The 17542-nt window shown below is 39.4% G+C and overlaps 1 protein-coding gene across 1 annotated transcript in view; it reads right to left on the bottom strand.

Moving 5' to 3' along the window:
- Positions 1–1573: 1573 nt before the first annotated feature.
- C1QTNF7 (C1q and TNF related 7) overlaps positions 1574–17542 on the bottom strand; it is a 70162-nt gene continuing 54193 nt past the window's right edge. The window contains exons 2-3 of the mRNA XM_009239802.4: positions 11730–11975; positions 1574–5540 (exon numbers count right to left, since the gene is read on the bottom strand). Coding sequence (XP_009238077.1) covers positions 4909–5540; positions 11730–11967 — 870 coding nt within the window. The 5' untranslated portion in view covers positions 11968–11975 and the 3' untranslated portion in view covers positions 1574–4908. The remainder of the gene's footprint in view (positions 5541–11729; positions 11976–17542) is intronic.

The raw sequence follows: 17542 nt of genomic DNA, 5'->3' as shown, positions 1-17542 counted from the left end.
ATTAGAGAAAAGAAAGTAACTTTTGAGCTGAACCTGAAAAGGTGACGCACCCTAGGGCAAAGTACCCTAGAATTGCAGTTATCTGCATATTCTTGGATAATAGTTACATGTGGGTGGCTTTTGAAGATGTGACTGTAAAAGTTTGCAGAAGCTACATCCTCAAGGGCTCAATGCACCATGCTAAATGATGCTTTTATGAGTATTAGGTAGGATAACATCTTTTCCAAGTGATCAAATAATCAAAGGGCTTAAGTAAAAACAGCATTTAACAGTTACCATAATTGAAAAGTCCAAGGGAACAGCTGGCTATAGGTATGTCTAGATCGGGGTTCAAATGATGACTCCAAGACCCATTTTCTCTCTTTGTCTCTCTGCTTCATCTGTGCATGGGTCTATTCTTGCATGGTATTATGCTCTGTGGTGGTAATGTGGAGGTTCACAGGCTTAAGTCCAATGGAAAAGAAGGAGATTCTCTTCTATAGATGTCCCAGCAAAGTTTCATTGACTCTCATAGAGTCACCTGAATCAATTATTTTGGTGAGTGGGATGCTATACTCTGTAGGCTAGAGATTTACATACTGGAAGTGTCAATTCCACTGAGAAGCTCATAGACTTAGCATGTAAAGGAAGATGGTCCTTCAGAAGGAATTCAGGTATGGATACCAGAAAACAATATGAAATACACACCTGATGGCAAAACCTATAGAAGTTCAAAACATCTTTTATAGTGGAGGGATTGGGAGGGTCATTGCTGTTTTTTAAGCTGGGAAATGGCATGCACGTTTTCATTTTAAAAGGATATACTCAATCTAGTGTGGAGGATGGATTGGAGGGTTGTGGTTGGAGGCAAAGGGCCAGTTACAACGTTTTTCACTGATTAAGGGAAGTGATGATGAACGTATGAATGACACCTTTTGCACCAGGAATGGAAAGGTACAATGAATCAGATATGTGCATTTAGTGGCTGGAACCATAAGAATTTTATGCTGGGAAAAATTCAGTAGGCTGGAACCATAAGAATTTTATGCTGGGCAAAATTCAGTAGGGAAGGGAGGGAAGACATTTAGTTTGCACCTTAGGGTTTTGACTTTGGTACAGGGTGGGTAGAGATGCTATTTACTGAAAGTGGAGCTACAGAGACAGAGAGACAAAGAGAGAAACCTAATGATGTGGTTTGGATGTTTTTGTCCCTTCCAAATTTCATGTTGATATATGACTCCCAATGTTGGAGGTGGGCCTAGTGGGAGGAATTTGGGTCATGCGGGTGGATCCTTCATGAATGGCTTGGTGCTGTCCTCATGCTAATGAGTTCATGTGAGGTCAGTTTGCTTAAAAGAGTGTGACACCTCCCCCCCACTCTCTTGATCCCTCTCTCACCATGTGATAGGATGGTGGTGCCCTCTTCATCTTCCACCATGATTGGAAACTTCCTGAGGCTGCACCAGAAGCAGATGCTGGCACCATGCTGCTTGTATGGCCTGCAGAACTGTGAGCCAAAATAAACCTCTTTTCTTTATAAATTACCCAGCCTCAGGTATTCCTTTATAGCAATGCAAATGGACTAACCCAGCTCATATCTAAAATTTATTTACGTTCATGATCTTTTACACAGAGTGGTAGAAAAAAAGTATATTTAGAGTTTATAGAATCTATTTTTTATCATAAGCAACACTATTCACAATGACAAATGACCTGGGAATACCCTTGTGCATGCAGGGGCACAAAGAAACATTTGTGGCCTGAAAATGTGTAACACAGGCACATGCATGTTCATGTACACACAGCATTATATTAGCCTCATTATTTTCTTTTTTCTGTGTTTTTCCCATTTCTTCTCATCTGCTTTTTACCACTGTTTTCTTTTTATATCTTATTTATCTTCGTAAGTGGCTTTAAACTCTTCCAGAACAAGATGGTATATAGTCAATAAATATTGCTTAATACATATTCATTACAAGTCAGCCTTTACAAAGAATGACTGGAATGAGACTTGGAATTTTTTAAACCAAAACTGTTCTGCTACTTTCTTTATACAAATATTTACAAATGTGGATAAACTGCATCTGCTATTTTTTAAGAATAAAAGACACCTACATTTGCTTAAGATTTTATTTGTTTAATACCAAAACAGCTCCTCCTTTCTCATGTCAGTTCTCTGATCCCCATTACCATCCCACCAGATATTTCAAAATGAAATTCATCTCTAGGCTTCAAACCAATTAAAGGAAATTCAGTTTTAGAAGCTACTCAAAATAGGCTTCGTAATAAAAGACACATTTAAAAGATAAGTAAGCAATGTCCAAAAAATGAATGCATTTGTGGATTACGATCAGAAGAAAATTTTAATCACAGTAATCTGTGGTTCATGACTGTCTGCAATAACTTCTCCATTTCCAGTTTATCCAGCAAATCCTGTAGTCTTCAAAGTGCCCATATGTTCATTTTTGCCAGATTAGTTACTTCTGTTGACTCTTTTTTATGCTTTATAACTTGGAATTCTATCTTTGGCTGTTATCTGTAAGCAGGTGACTACCTCAAACCACCTTTGCTCTCTCCTTTTTTTCTAATACTCATTGTTGTTGGTCTCCTGTACACATGTCCTGACTCAGAAGGAGAGCAATAAGTGCACAAAATATGGCAGGCAGATGAAGACAATGAAAGCAAGATAGGGTTGAAAGACAGGAAAAGTAAGCCTTACCCTTACACAAAACTGCTAGATCATTGCAACTTTCATCTGTGGTAATGGCAGTATCCAGCTCTGAAATACACAGGTTCTCCACACTTTCTTATGAATAAATCCTCCAAATCTCAGGCTGGCTTTCAAAGCTCTTACAAATATGGTCCATTGATTCTCCTTCTGGGTCTCTGTTCTCACTTCATCCCCATCATTACCTCTGTCTCAAGTGCACTTTCCCCCAACTTGTGCCACTCCAAGTGTCACCCATCACGTAAGGCCCAATGAGCAGAGAGGATTTCCCTGTCCCTTCTCTGTCACATCCTAATTTGGAAATAAACATTTTCTCTTCTTTTACAGCATTTTGCTCTTATTTCCAGCCTAGAACTTAGCATATTTTATCATTTTATCTTCCAAAATTATAGGTATTTTTGTGTGTGTGCATGCCATTTCCTTTCTGGTATCCTTAGAAATTTACTAGTCAGAGCTGGCTCCTGCACCATCTGGGAAGTGAGGAGCACCTCTGCCCGGCCGCCCCTCTGTCTGGGAAGGGAGGAGTGCCTCTGGCCGGCCGCCGCACCATCTGGGAAGTGGGGAGCATCTTTGCCCAGCCGCCATGCAACCCTCCAAGTGCGAAGTGGCAGCCTTGTGTGTGATGTTTCCGCCCTCCCCAAGTTTGCATTTTCGACAGTAAAATTTACTTTTAAATTAAAAAATTTAAATTGGGGAAGATTAAAAAAAAGAAATTTACCAGTTGGAGCTATACTATTAATATATTAATCTTGATACTCTTCTGTCTTCACAGAATCTAGCATGGTGATTCAAACATAAGAGGTATGAAAACTATTTATAAGTCAATGAGCAGAGAAAGGAATACATAGAAGGAGGATTGGAAGTTACCAAAAGGGAGGGATGAAGGGAATACTATTACCATAAACCATGGGAATGGTAGATCAGACAGAATCATGGAAGAGAATAATTGAAGAATTGCAGTTCAGTGAAGAACAAGGTGCTGACACAAGCAAGAGTGGGACTAAGGGAGGTGTGAGACTTGGAAGGGATGTCTGTTTACTCAGACATTTGGCTGTCTCCCTCCTTCTCCTGTTCATTGCTCTCATCAGCTTACTCATAAGTCAGTGAACATATGCCTTGCTTTATTTGAACTAAATACCTAGCAGATCCATGAGAAGCAATGTCTTACCACAATGTAAAGTGGTGCCCATATTTATGAGAAAGCTATTAGGACAAATGTTTGTCTTGGGAAACCATCACACTAAAGGATTTAGAAGAATCATCTGCTGGCTATTTCTCTTCATTTCAATCTTCATTTTTATCACCCCTGCCAGGCCTCCTCTGTCTCTAGATTTTTCACCCCTTTGCTGTTGAGAATACCAATCACACATTGAGGGCGCAAAGAGAATGCAGTGCTGAATTCCTCATTCCTTTTGCATCCATCACATCCACTTAAACACATACACCTTGGCATGATTAGTGTTTTTCCATGTGTAAAAGCTTCTCTGGCCCCCAGCCTCAGAAATAGCAGACCCTGTGTGTTTTAGCATCAAATCCATCTGTTTGCTATGCTGCTCATCACACTGAATTGTGATAGTTTGATCACCACACACTAGCCTGTAGGTAGGGGCTTTGTCTTAACTCATTATTAAATCTGATTCAGCGCCACAGTGTCTGGTCCTTACAGGCTCATTAAAGGGTTGTTGAGTGAATATATACAAACATGAAGGAATAAATAATAAAACAAAAGACATTTATCATTTCTCTGTAGCTTGCTTGAAAAATAGTTAGCATCTCTTACCTTTGGTTTTTGACTTACTATATAGCCTTTTGAGAATTGTCAAAGATTTTGGGATGTTATGTTTTTCTTAAATAACAGACTAAAATATATTTTTTTGAAGATTTAATAAGGCAATATTATTGCCAACTGGTTTTATCACTCAGGGCATTTAATAGAAAATTTGTTAACATTGTCTTTAGTTTGCTTAAATATTTATGAACATTGCTTTCAAGAGAATTTGTATCTGGGGCTATTCTGTAATAGAATTCATTTTGTTGTGGTTTCAAGTTTTCTGTTTCATCTTGTTTTGATAAATTCTGCTAGAATTGTCTTTAAATGCTTTAGAATCTGAGTGGGAGTCTCTTTGGATCCCATTCCTGCTTGTTCCACCTTCTGGAACCCCGGATTCGATGAGTGTCTACCACAGGGATCTTGGTCCTGATCACAATTCGTCATCTTCTGATATGGAATCTAGGTAATCTGTGTCAACGTATAAGAGAAACCCGGAGAATAAGCTGTCTGCCCAACCTGGGTCTGAGAAGAGGCCATTCTGGTCTGTGAAGAAGATCTCCAGCCAGACTTCATCTTCTGGCTGCAGATAGATGACTGTGGACCCCGAAGCCACATCATGGTTTCCTGTGTTGGCGTCGAAGGTCTTTATCCGGTACTGCCCATTGTGTACCAGTCCGATTGCCAGATGCTTATTAGCCAATGTGATATCATAAGAAAAGTAATAAATCCCTGGGAAAGCACAGATGAACTTCCCTGTGGCAGGGTTGTAGTGCTCTCCCTCATTGAAGAGGACCTTGTTAAATATAATAGGTAGTCTTTCTTCTGGGTAGCTGGTTGTGATGCCAACAGAAAAGGCGGATTTGAGCACGATGCTTCCACATCTGCAAACTCCAGGCAGCCCTGGGTCCCCTTGTTCTCCTCTGTCTCCCTTTGGTCCAGGAGGACCAACTGGACCTACTTCTCCTTTCTCTCCCTCTGGTCCCATGGGTCCTTTCTTCCCAGTCTCTCCTTGGTCCCCTTTCTCACCGGCAAGACCTAGCGGTCCAGTCTTACCTCTCAAACCTTCAAAAAGAGTATATAGTTTGATTAATAGTTCCTCGAAAGATATAATCACAAACAATATACCTACATGGTCCCAGCACATCCCAACTTTGTCTTTTCAGGCAACCTTTAACAGTGTACTACTAAATAATAAACTTTTTTTTTTTTTGAGATGGAGTCTCACTCTATCACCAGGGCTGGGGTGCAGTGGTGTGATCTCGGCTCACTGCAACCTCTGCCTCCCGGATTCAAGCAATTCTCCTGCCTCAGCCTCCCAAGCAGCTGGGATTACAGGCGCCTGCCACTACGCCCAGCTAATTTTTTGTATTTTTAGTATAGACTGGGTTTCACCATGTTGGCCTGGCTGGTCTTGAACTCCTGACCTTGTGATTCACCCACCTCAGCCTCCCAAAGTGCTGGGATTACAGGCATGAGCCACCACGCCCAGCCAATAATAAACTTTTAAAATATCACTGGTGCACTAACAACAAAAATAGAAAATTTTCATCAGAATTTAAGTCAATTTTCCTGAATATGTAAGAAATAATTTAAATCCTGATGAATTTAACATAATTAACTATCATTTTGATGATGGATCACTTGTCACTATATTATTCACATATAGGTACTGGGCACTACAGGAAGGGTTCAATGAGCATGATGATATTATTTCTCAGAGTGGGCCCAGAGGGGCAGACAGAACCAGGCAAATCCCTAGAGGCTTCATTCTATTTCTATTTGTGATAATAATAAGAGAATTAATCAAAATTAGATTTGCTTATATTTATGAATGATTTACTATGTTCCGGGGACAATGTTAAATGCTTTATTTGCATGCATTATCTTATTTAAGTTTCACAATGACTTTATGAACTCAGAATTATTATTACTTTCATTGCAGATGAGGAAGCTGAGCCATAGAGGAGTTACTTTACTTAAGAGAAGAGAACTAGTGAATGATGGAGCTGTGGTTTAACCTCATGCCTGCCTGCCTGACTCTGGAGCCAGAGCATTTGGCAGGAACATAAATTCTTTTTTTTTCTTTTTTTTTTTTTTTTTTTTTTTATTGAGACAGAGTCTCACTCTGCTGCCCAGGCTGGAGTGTCATGGCGCGATCTTGGCTCACTGCAACCTCCACCTCCCAGGTTCAAGCTATTCTCCTGCCTCAGCCTCCTGGGTAGCTGGGATTACAGGTGTGCACCACCACATCCAGCTAATTTTTGTATTTTTAGTAGAGATGGGGGTTTCGCTATGTTGGCCAGGCTGGTCTCGAACTCATGACCTCAGGTGATCCGCCTGCCTCGGCCTCCCAAGGTGCTGAGATTTGGGAGGCCTGAGCCACCATGCCCGGCCAACAGGAGCATAAATTCGAAAGTGCATCTGGCACATAGCGAGGGCTCAACATGCTACAATAACCATAAAACAATGACTGCCACCACCATGCAGTAGCTTCTTTTGTGAGGAGAAAACTGAGTCCCAGACAGGCAAAAAAACTTGCTCCTGGGCTGGGTGCAGTGGCTCACGCCTGTAATCCCAGCACTTTGGGAGGCTGAGGCGGGCAGATAACGAAGTCCGCAGATCAAGACCATCCTGGCTAACACGGTGAAACCCTGTCTCTACTAAAAATACAAAAATTAGCCGGACGTGGTGGTGCGCGCCTGTAGTCCCAGCTACTTGGAAGGCTGAGGCAGGGGAATTGCTTGAACCCGGGAGGCGGAGGTTGCAGAGAGCCGAGATTGCGCCACTGCACATCAGCCTGGGCGGCAGTGCAAGACTCAGTCTCAAAAAAAAAAAAAGTTGCTTCTGTACCAATGCTAGGACTAGAATCCAAGCCTTCTTAGTCAAATGATGTTTCCGGTTCATCAAAATGCCTTTTACCTTTGGGGTTGGAGTCAAGAATCTTAAATAGTGTTTGGCTCTGTCACTAAATGGTTGTATCATTTTAGGGAAGTCTCTTAATTTTTCTGAGTCTCTTTATATACAGAAAAGACATAACTGCTGTGAAAGAAATTTCACAAATTCCAAATCACCATACAGGAATATTTTCTGTGTGTTTAAATCTTTATATCTGCAGACCAACTATAGGCTAAATACAGAAAAATGGTTATCCTGGTTGAAGGAAATAAGCAAAATCAATTTAATTTATATAAATGGTTTAAAATTTAAATAGATTATGTATATAACACATTATATATACAATATTTTATATATATAAAATCTATATAAGTCATTGATTTTGTATATGACATTGATGTTTTATATATAAAATAGATTATATATAAGACATTGATTTATATATGACATTTTACATATAAGGCATTGTTATATATATAAAAAAGCAATGATTTTATATATATAACAGCAATGATTTAATACCATCGAAAGATATCATTCAATTTTATGGCCAAATCTATTTCACAAATAGTGCTTGTATGATGATATTTCCTCAGAAAGTATCCAAATTATTAGTAACCTGTAGTGCACTTTTGTAGTCAGAGCAAATATATTGCTGATGAATTGTGTGTTTTACTATACCTATGTATTTGTTCTTGAGAACTTTTATTAAGCTAAACCTAAATTTAAATTTTGGGCAAGTCATTTCTTTTCTGGGTTTTAAATGCTCCATTTGTAATAAGGGGAGATTGGATCTAAGTCCAATCCAAAGTTACTGGGCAAAGCAGCAAACAGACCTGAGATAAAACCCCAGTTCAGCCATGGATTAGTTAGGTGAATTTTAAGAAAGGCTTGATCTCTCTGGCTTTAGTTTCCCAGTCCTTGAAATGAAGGTGTTGGACTAGATTGTTTGAGGTCTCACCCTCTTGAAAATTCCTTGAGACCGAGTCATACATTCTGGGATGCAATTTTACAATGTTGTCCACAAAAAGTCCTTCACAGCCTGAAATTTTGGATTTTCTATAGTAATGTTTGTTTGAGATGCTGAATTGGGTGATAGATAATCATGGACTAGCTGTAATAATGTATAGTTATTCTTCCTGTTTGTATGAAGAATTTGCTCACATGCTTAGGTTCCACACATTAAGAGTGGAAAGAAGGGATGAGTCATTGTCCTTCTCCCTATTTGGTCAGACACATGCTTGGGTAGAGTGGAGGATTATGGGGGTAAGAGTTAGTCTATGTTTAGGTACTGAAACTAGATCAGAAAGGATTTCTTTATAGTTCTCCATGAAATGGATCTACCTAGATTTCTTCTTCCATGCCATTTCTTCCTTCCATCCATCCATTCATTCATTCTATCCTTCCATCCGTCTATCCATGGATCTATGCGTACATACATGCATCCATGTAAACCTTTTAACATTAATTGACCATCTACTACATACCAGTCATGGACTAGGGGCTAAGTGAAACATGGGCATGAAAGACATCTGCCCGAACCTCAAATTAGCTGTCATTACTTATGACCTTGGATCTGCAAATATGGGCCATAGTTAAGTTCATGAATACCTAAATCTGTATGATAAACTGGAATGAATGATCTTTTTCATGAGGTTATTCTAGTGTTATCTGAAGATTTTTATATGGATATGTACCCAGATTAAATTAAATGTTAATATTATGCTACAGTAATAATTGCAACAGACCAGTGAGGGAGACAGATACTTTCATAGAAAATTTATAACTTTGTGTAATAAACTCTGCATTTCTCATTTAGGATAGGGAAGTTGGACCAAAATTATGCTTGATTGGACTTGGTTGGGGTGGATGTGGTGAGGGTATTCACCAAGAGTACGTGAATGAGAAGGCACTTGTAGTGTCATTAAAGGGGAAACAGGGAGCAGGCACTCCCAGCCAGGTTGTGCCCAGTTACAGCCATATTAAAAACACATTCCCAAATCTCCCAGGCTGTTCCTGTAGTTTATAAGTGAGGTACACCTCTCTTCATCAATCATATAGTGATTCCTACATTTTCGTTCTGAGCTGTTATGTATCCTATGTGTGTATATTGTATTTAAATAATCTCAGGTTAGGAAAGTCATTTTGTTTTTGAATCTCGATTTTTTTTCATTTGTAACATTAATTTCATTGCTGATTATAATTATTGCTAATAGGGTTATAGTAGATATTAAATATGAAATGTAAAGGTCCTGACAAATAGTAAGTTCTTAGTAAATGGTTATTATAATGATGTATTTTAATTATGTCTGCATATATTGGCCTCCCCCACATGAATGTCTGCTTATCAAGGCAAGAACAATGTCTTATGCTTGCGTTCCCAGTGTCTGGAACAGTGTTCTCAACCAGTGGCAATTTTGCATTGTCCCCCTTTCTACCCAGTGGATAGCTGGCTGTGTATAGAAAAATTTTGATTGTCAGTTTGGAGAGGAGTGCCACTAGCATCTAGTGGCATGCTGTTGAACATTCTGTAATTCACAGAATAGTCACTCCACGGTAAATAATTATTCTACCCACATTCTCATTAGTGCAGAGGTTGAGAAACACTGGAAGAATAATATTGGATAGTAATAGGTGCACAGAAATATTATTGAATGAATAATGCCTGATGCATGGATGAATGAATGGATCTATGAATGTGGTGGTATAGTTGGCCTCATATATGGTTAAAACTGTAGCAGTTATGAACATTTAATTTAATCTGAGTGCATATCCACACATATGTCTTTAACATTAGAACTACCTCATGAAACGAATTACCAATGTCTAGTTTATTATATGGTTTTGCTAGTCACAAATTTAGCTGTGACTCATATTTGCAGATCAGAATTTAATAAGTTATAACATTTACTGAGTTTTTATCACATGGCAGTTATCCTGTGGAGGGTTTTGCATGTACTCTTGCCGTTAAACTTAACAATCACCCTTATTACCATGAACTTACAAATGAGGAAACTGAGCCTCTAAGAGCATATGTGGCCAAGGATACTAGATTAGTAATTGAAGGAGCTAAGCTTTGAGCCAAAGTCTTTCTGACTCCAATGTTTGTTTGTATAGCCACTACATTATTGCTTCCAGACCCAGTAAACTAAAAGCAATATATAACTATAATCCTGGTGTTATTATAGGATTTCAAGAATATTCATAATTATGACTCAGTGGTAACTTATATTCACAGGTGTTACCTTATAGATGTCTTTAAAAGCTTACATTTTAGCTCCAAATTAAAGCTTCTTATCTGATGTTGAAGCTTTCCCTAAAGGTTCTTTATCTATTATTGTGCAATGTTCTTAAATTTGATAATTGATTTTCCAGATATTATCCACATGGCAAATTCAGAAATGAATTATTATCCAATAATCTGAATATGTTTTATGATTTTGTTTTACAGAACTCCAGTAAATCAGGTGTGATGATTGGAGATATATAGAATTTTTTCCTTCCTATCTTTTGTCCCAACTTTTATGCTCAGCAACTTGTCTTGAAAGATTGATTCCAAATCCCTTCCTCTTTTAGAGTTAACACAGCCTGTCTAGAATTTCAATTCGGTTTACTCTGAAGGACTGCAGAATCTGGCAAGCTTCCCGGACCAACTTATTTTGGGGGGAAACAAAGTGAAAATTACTGAAGGACTAGTGGGCAATTGTGTTGCTGTAAAGAGCTGTAAAAATCTACTTTGTAGCTGCTACGTGTCAGGTGGGAAAGTGATGAGCTAAGAAAGGTAGGCTTTACAGTGCTATTGTCACTTCATTTATGAAAAATAAAATTTAGAAGCCCTTTATGTGTCTTTGTTCAGGATATTCGTGCTGAGCAGGATGGCATCTGTGCATCTGGCTCCTGGTTTTTGCCTCTGCTTAGTCTGTCCATTTCCCCTTCTGTCCATCTGTCTGTCTGTCCATCCATGCGCTTGCACATCCGGCCATTGCCTGCTGGCTGCAATAGCCCAGTACTTCTGGACATCAGATGTTTGAGTCCAGCTCTGGCAGCTACTAGCAGTGCACGTCCACCCCAGTCCATTCTCAGTAATTCATTTAATCATGCTGTGGCTCAATTTTCTCATCTATAAGATGGGATAACGTTCAGCTGAAAGAGTTGTCATTGCAGTAAAATAAGGATGCAGGTACAGAGTTTAGGGAAGCATCTGAAGCCTAGTAAGGGCTCAGTAAATTGTTATGATTAATGAAAGTACAGAAGGGGTTTAAGGAGCAATTCCCATTAGAAAAAGTAACAAAGAAAGGGGAACAGTTTTAAGGTGGGGGTGAAGGAGGGTGTTTTATGCAACTTCTCATTCATTACCTGCAGTTCCCTTTTCACCTTTCTCTCCTTTCCTGCCGTCTCTACCATCTCTTCCTGGAAGGCCGATGCGACCATGGGGCCCAGGGGAACCATTTGCTCCAGGGGGTCCTGGAGGTCCAGGCAAGCCAGGAATGCTGCAGATATACCTCGGGGAGTAGTTCTCTCCTTTCAACTGATTACCCCGGGGTTGTCCACTGGCACAAATGGCAAAACTTGTAACATAGAGCAAGACAAACATCTTTGGCTCTGGAAGAGAAACACACGGACGTAAATGAGCTTTCTGTGTTGGGAGGGGGGTGGTTTGGCATGATTGAATCAGTTTGAACATGAGAATGTGCATTTGCAACAAATCACTCCAGTGTTCATCTTTCCACACATGTAAAACCCTGTTTACCTTCATAATTCCATTGAAAATTATTAACACATTATTGACATAGAATCCTCAGTGCCCTACACGGGAGTTGGTGCAGATGAAGAATTGGTTAAAATCATTTCAAAATAAATCACTGCATTTATTCTTCAGAAATCAATGATGGACTTAAAAATGGCATTTTCTTTTTGCAAAAGTAGTGCATTTTTTAAAGAAAAAAATTTAGACCTGGAAATGAAAAAGATAAACATCAACATTATTTTTACCACCTTGAGATTTACATTGGTAAATATATACATTGGAAGTATATATATCCTTCCAGTCTCTTTTGTCCATACTATGGAGAAAGTGATACCATGCCATTTCTACACTTCCTTAACTTCTTTCACTTGACAATGTATCATGAACACTTTCTCATGTCAAAATTATGTGTAACATTAAAAAATAATTCCTTTTGTCTCTACTATCTTTTATGTACAGAACCCCCATTATAGATATTTAGGTTGCTTCCAGAGTTCTCCCAATATAAACATCATGCTGGACATCATTCTAGCTAATCTTTGCATGCACCCATGATTGTTTTCTTAGAATTTATGGACTATTTAAAGCTGGAGAAAAGAGGAGGCATTTTCAGGAAAACCATGGTTTTCACTTGGTAATCATGTATAATGCCAATTAGTGTTAATTGGAGTACTGTGCATGTCCTGGGGGGGGGGGTCTCAAACTTTAATTTAAAATCTGCAGGATATAATGTTGTGGTGTCCCATTAAGCTGTTAGCACTGGGGCTCAATTAAAGAGCTGTGTGAAATTAAGCCATGCATGGTGCCTGTGCCCCAAGTGAAGCAGGCAGCAGGTCTCTTCAATTCTGATCTAATAGGACTTGGGCCCCAACCCTACTCCCCCACAAAGCCTAGAAGCTGAGAATGATGAGTCATATATTAGTATGGCACTTTGGCATATAGGCTGAAGGTGAGATGGAGAGTGGTATAGATTGGAGATACCTGATTTTTTAGGCTAAATGGTCCTTAGGATTAGCAGTTTTTTAAAGGGAAGAACATATACAGGTGGTTCTGGGGTCATGCAAATGAGTTGTGTTTGGGTGGTTGGACCCATGCTTTAACAAGAAATCTATATAGTGCTTGACCTGGTGTATACTCTCCCAAAGGAAATCATCACAAAATGTGGGGAAAGCAATCAGATGAAATTTCTTTTGTTTTTTGACAGCCATGTAAGAAAATTGACCAGGCACACATCACCACTTTTGTGGTACCCATGGGGAAATTACAACATCTTGGAATTAGACCCAGAAATTTGCCAGAGCATAGGAATGACAAACTAAGAAAAACACAGTGTGCACATGTGATTTTGAAGTAAGCTGATTCCTAGAAATCTTATTAGTGAAAAACCAAAGCAACTTATCCGAACTCAGGCTCTGTAACTTTGACTAAATCTCGGTGTTACTAGTTGAAAAAAAAAAAAGCAAGGAGAACATTTTTGCCATGCCCTGTCTGGTAGACATTTTTGTATGCCCTTGTCATACAGCACAAATCCAAAATTATTGTTTCTATTGCTCAACTGGGATTAAGGCACTTTCTGACAAGCCCAGTGCATTCAATACAGGCCTTCCAAAGGAGCTTCAGATGAAAAAAATATATATGGAAAGAACATTCTGTTCACACCCCCTGCCACAGTCAGAACAAGATGCATTGATTAAATTAGCAGTTCCCTCTCCCTTGTGAAAGGCTGATTAGAGGAGACTTTGAGAAGGAATGAGAAAGTGGCCCTGTCTGGGGCTTCATCTTTAAAATGTGGGGGAAGCAAATCTGATCTCAGGAGCTTTAAAGCCCTTCCTCAGGGGGCCACCTTTCTGGGACTTGCCAAGCTCTTTGGGGCCTGGAATCACGGTGGGCTACCTGCCGAGGAGGCCGCCTGGAGATTCAGGCTGTCCTGGATTTCTGGTGATATGTGTTCTCACTTATTTGTCCGCTACTTGTGTCTTGAAATTTAGAATCATTTCCCATAGAATTGTTGCTATTTGACAGGAAGAGAAGATGGGCTAGAGTAAACCCAATCTTAAGTTCTTGTCTTGTTACCATTTAAAATGGACATTTAATTTTTCAAATTGCTATTGGTGCCTAATCACTTAAGTTATTAATCTATTCTGTTTTCTTTAAAGAATTTTAATACATATCCTGGGAGGGAACGTGTTCAAGTAGGTCATGTTTTTGTTGTGGTGATACATGATGCAGGCCTGGAGCATGCAGGGCCCATTTTGCTGTGGTGTTGGAGCAGGACAGCAATAAAGTCACCCCCCTCCCCAGAAAAAAAAGGCTGGGTATGGTGGCTCATGTCTGTAATCCCAGTGTATTGGGAGGCTGAGGTGGAAGGATTACTTGAGCCCAGGAATTTGAGAGGAGCCTGGGCAACATAGCAAGACCCCATCTCTACCAAAAAAATAAAGGTTCATAGAAGATAGTCATAATGAGGTTTTTAACTAGACATGGGGTGCCAGGCTATAGGCTGAGGCCAGAGTTGCTTTCAGGAGGGACCTGAAAGCATCTGCAGAGAAGTTGATTTGGACAGTGGCTTCTCAGACATGGTGATGCAGGTGTGAAAGCCCAACTACGCCAATAGTCACAGGAACAGTCTGTGAAGAAGAGTGTGGTAAGGGTCTAGTTGATGGTGGGCAAAGGAAGCAGAAATTTTAAAGATGTGATTGGAAGAAACGATATTCAGTATTGCCAATAGCCAGGCAAAAAGGCACTCAAAGAAGGAATAAATTAAAAGAATGTAAACAGATTTATTCACTGAATAAATAGATTGCTTTTATGACAAGTGTGGAAGAATACTACCGCCTGTATAGGAGTCTAAATGCTTCAAGCATTCCCAATTAAAACTTTAAAAAAGGCACTCAAAGTGATTATTCCATAAAAATCCTTATCAGAATTGAGGGACAGGCTGGGCATTATGGCTCACGCCTGTAATCCCAGCACTTTGGGTGGCCGAGGTTGGAGGATCACTTGAAGTCAAGAGTTCAAGATTATCCTGGCCAATACGGCGAAACCCATCTCTACTAAAAATACAAAAAGTAGCCCTGCATGGTGGCGTGCACCTGTAATTCCAGCTACTCGAGAGGCTGAGGCAGGAGAATCACTTGAATCCTGGAGGTGGAAGTTGCAGTGAGCCGAGACTGTGTTGCTGCACTCCAGCCTGAGCAACAGAGCCAGACCCTGTCTAAAAAAACAAAAAGAATTGAGGAACAATGTGTTGTGGTGCCTGATGCATGCTAGTGGCACGATGGTGACTGGTCAGTCAAGTACTGGGATTCAGTTGATGCAAGAAGACCACGGGGTGTGCATTATAATGGAAAAATCACAGTGGGATCACGCGGTTTGGTTCTTCATTGCACTTAAGGGCCCAAAGCTTCATGTTACATGGTGCGATGGTCTACAAGGCCCTCCTTATTTCCCTGACTTCATCTTCTATTCTCCTCACATTGTCAGCTCCAGTCACACTGGATTCCTTGGTGCTCCTCAAAGACACTAGGTATGCCCTGCCTTAGGGTCTCACGTGTCTCTTCACATTGTCTAAATCCCTCTTCACCAAGATGTCTATATAGCTACTTCTTCATCTCCCTCTTCACATCGTTGCTCAAATGGCATCTTGTCATTAAGTTCAACCCTTATCACCATGCTTAACACTGCAATCTGCCTTCTTCTGCCCATGACCTTCCTTTTATCTGCTCTACATTTTTTCTATTCTCCACTGTACTTTTGACTTCTAACTCAGTAGCTAATTCCTATCTTTATTTTATATCTACATTTTCCCTGATAGAATGTAATCTACATGAGGGCAGGGATCTTTGTTGAAGTCATTGATGTGTCCAACCACCTACAGCAGGGCTTAACCCAAAAAACATGGCTGGAGAAAAAGGAGAATTTTGTGGGGAGGTTTGAGCTTTGTGGGGGAAAGAAACTGGTGAGAAATTATGAAATATGAGAATATTACACAAGAAAGAGGGAAATGGGGTTTGAAGAAATCTCCCTGGAGTCTATGTGTCGTTTTTGCAGTGTTCGAGAAATACAAATACAAAACTTGAGTTGTTTTAATTTGATGTAGTCTAGGGTGCTTAAAAATATTTTAAAATTAATTTTTTTGTATAGGGAATACATGTACGTTTCATAAAATTCAAAAGAAAAAAGAGTATGCAACGATAAGTCAATTTCTTCTCCTCCCTTTGAGTCTTCTGGATACCCAGGTTCCCTCCCTAGAGCTGATCACCTTTGCCAGTTTCTTGTGTGTCCTCCTTCCCCATGTTGGCATCCCATATACAATGTTCTGTACGTTGCCTTTTCACTTAGTTTCCATATGAGTATTTATAGCTTCTGTATTGACACCTATATGTGTAGAGCTGTCTTGTCCTTTTTTATTTAGTGGCTAAAAAAAATCCATCATATAGATGTGTTTGTAATATTTAACCAGTTTCCTACTGATGGGTATTTGGACTATTTTCTTTCTTTTGCTATTATAAGCAATGGTACAATGAATCTATCTATCTATCTATCTTAATCTACAAATAGCTTATGACATGAGCAGCAAATAATTTCCCCCAGTTTGTCCTTTGTCTTTCCTCATGTATTTTAAAATATTTTTACCATGAAAATATTTTTTGAGCTTCAATTTATTGGGTTTAGAAGGCCTTCACCACTTTAAGGTCCTGAAAAGAATCCTTGTGCTTTTCTTTCAATTTTTTTGTTTCATTTTTTCACATTTAAAAATTTGTTCCATCAGAATTTTTCTGATAAAAAGTGTGAGGTAGGGATATTACTTTATATTTTCAACTCCTTTTATTGAATAATCCAGTCTTTACCCACTCCCCCACTGCCTTGCAGTGAACTTGGTTATTTTGACTGGGAATAAATCACGTGGGTCACAATTTCATAAACATTACAATAATTTTTAACAGCTTTATAAAGATATAATTTGCACACCATAAAATTTGCCAAAGTGTACAACTCAATGTACATCACAATCCAATTAAAGACTATTTTAAAACTCCAAAAAGAAACCTGTACCCCTTAGCTGTCACTCCACATGCAATATGCTTTAAAACATTGAATTGAATTCATGAGTAGCTGGGACTACAGGCGTGTGCCACCACACTTGGCTTTTGTATTTTTTGGAGAGATGAGGTTTCACCAAGTTACCCAGGTTGGTCTTGAACTCCTAAACTCAAGCGATCTGCCCACCTCGCCCTCCCAAAGTGCTGGGGTTTCAAGAGTGAGCTGCCACGCCCAGCCTGGAAATACTGTTAATCTTGAACATGTCTGTCCTGGATGCTAATGATAAATAATCCTCAGTCCTATTTTTCTGTAGGGATTACAAAGTAACAGGTTTTTGTTTTTAAAACACATTTAAAAAATTTAATTTGTGTTACTTTAG

The sequence above is a fragment of the Pongo abelii genome, chromosome 3, assembly GCF_028885655.2.
Source record: "Pongo abelii isolate AG06213 chromosome 3, NHGRI_mPonAbe1-v2.0_pri, whole genome shotgun sequence".
NCBI lineage: Eukaryota > Metazoa > Chordata > Mammalia > Primates > Hominidae > Pongo > Pongo abelii.
Note: the sequence above shows the minus strand (reverse complement) of the source record. Positions and strands in the feature narration are given on the sequence as shown.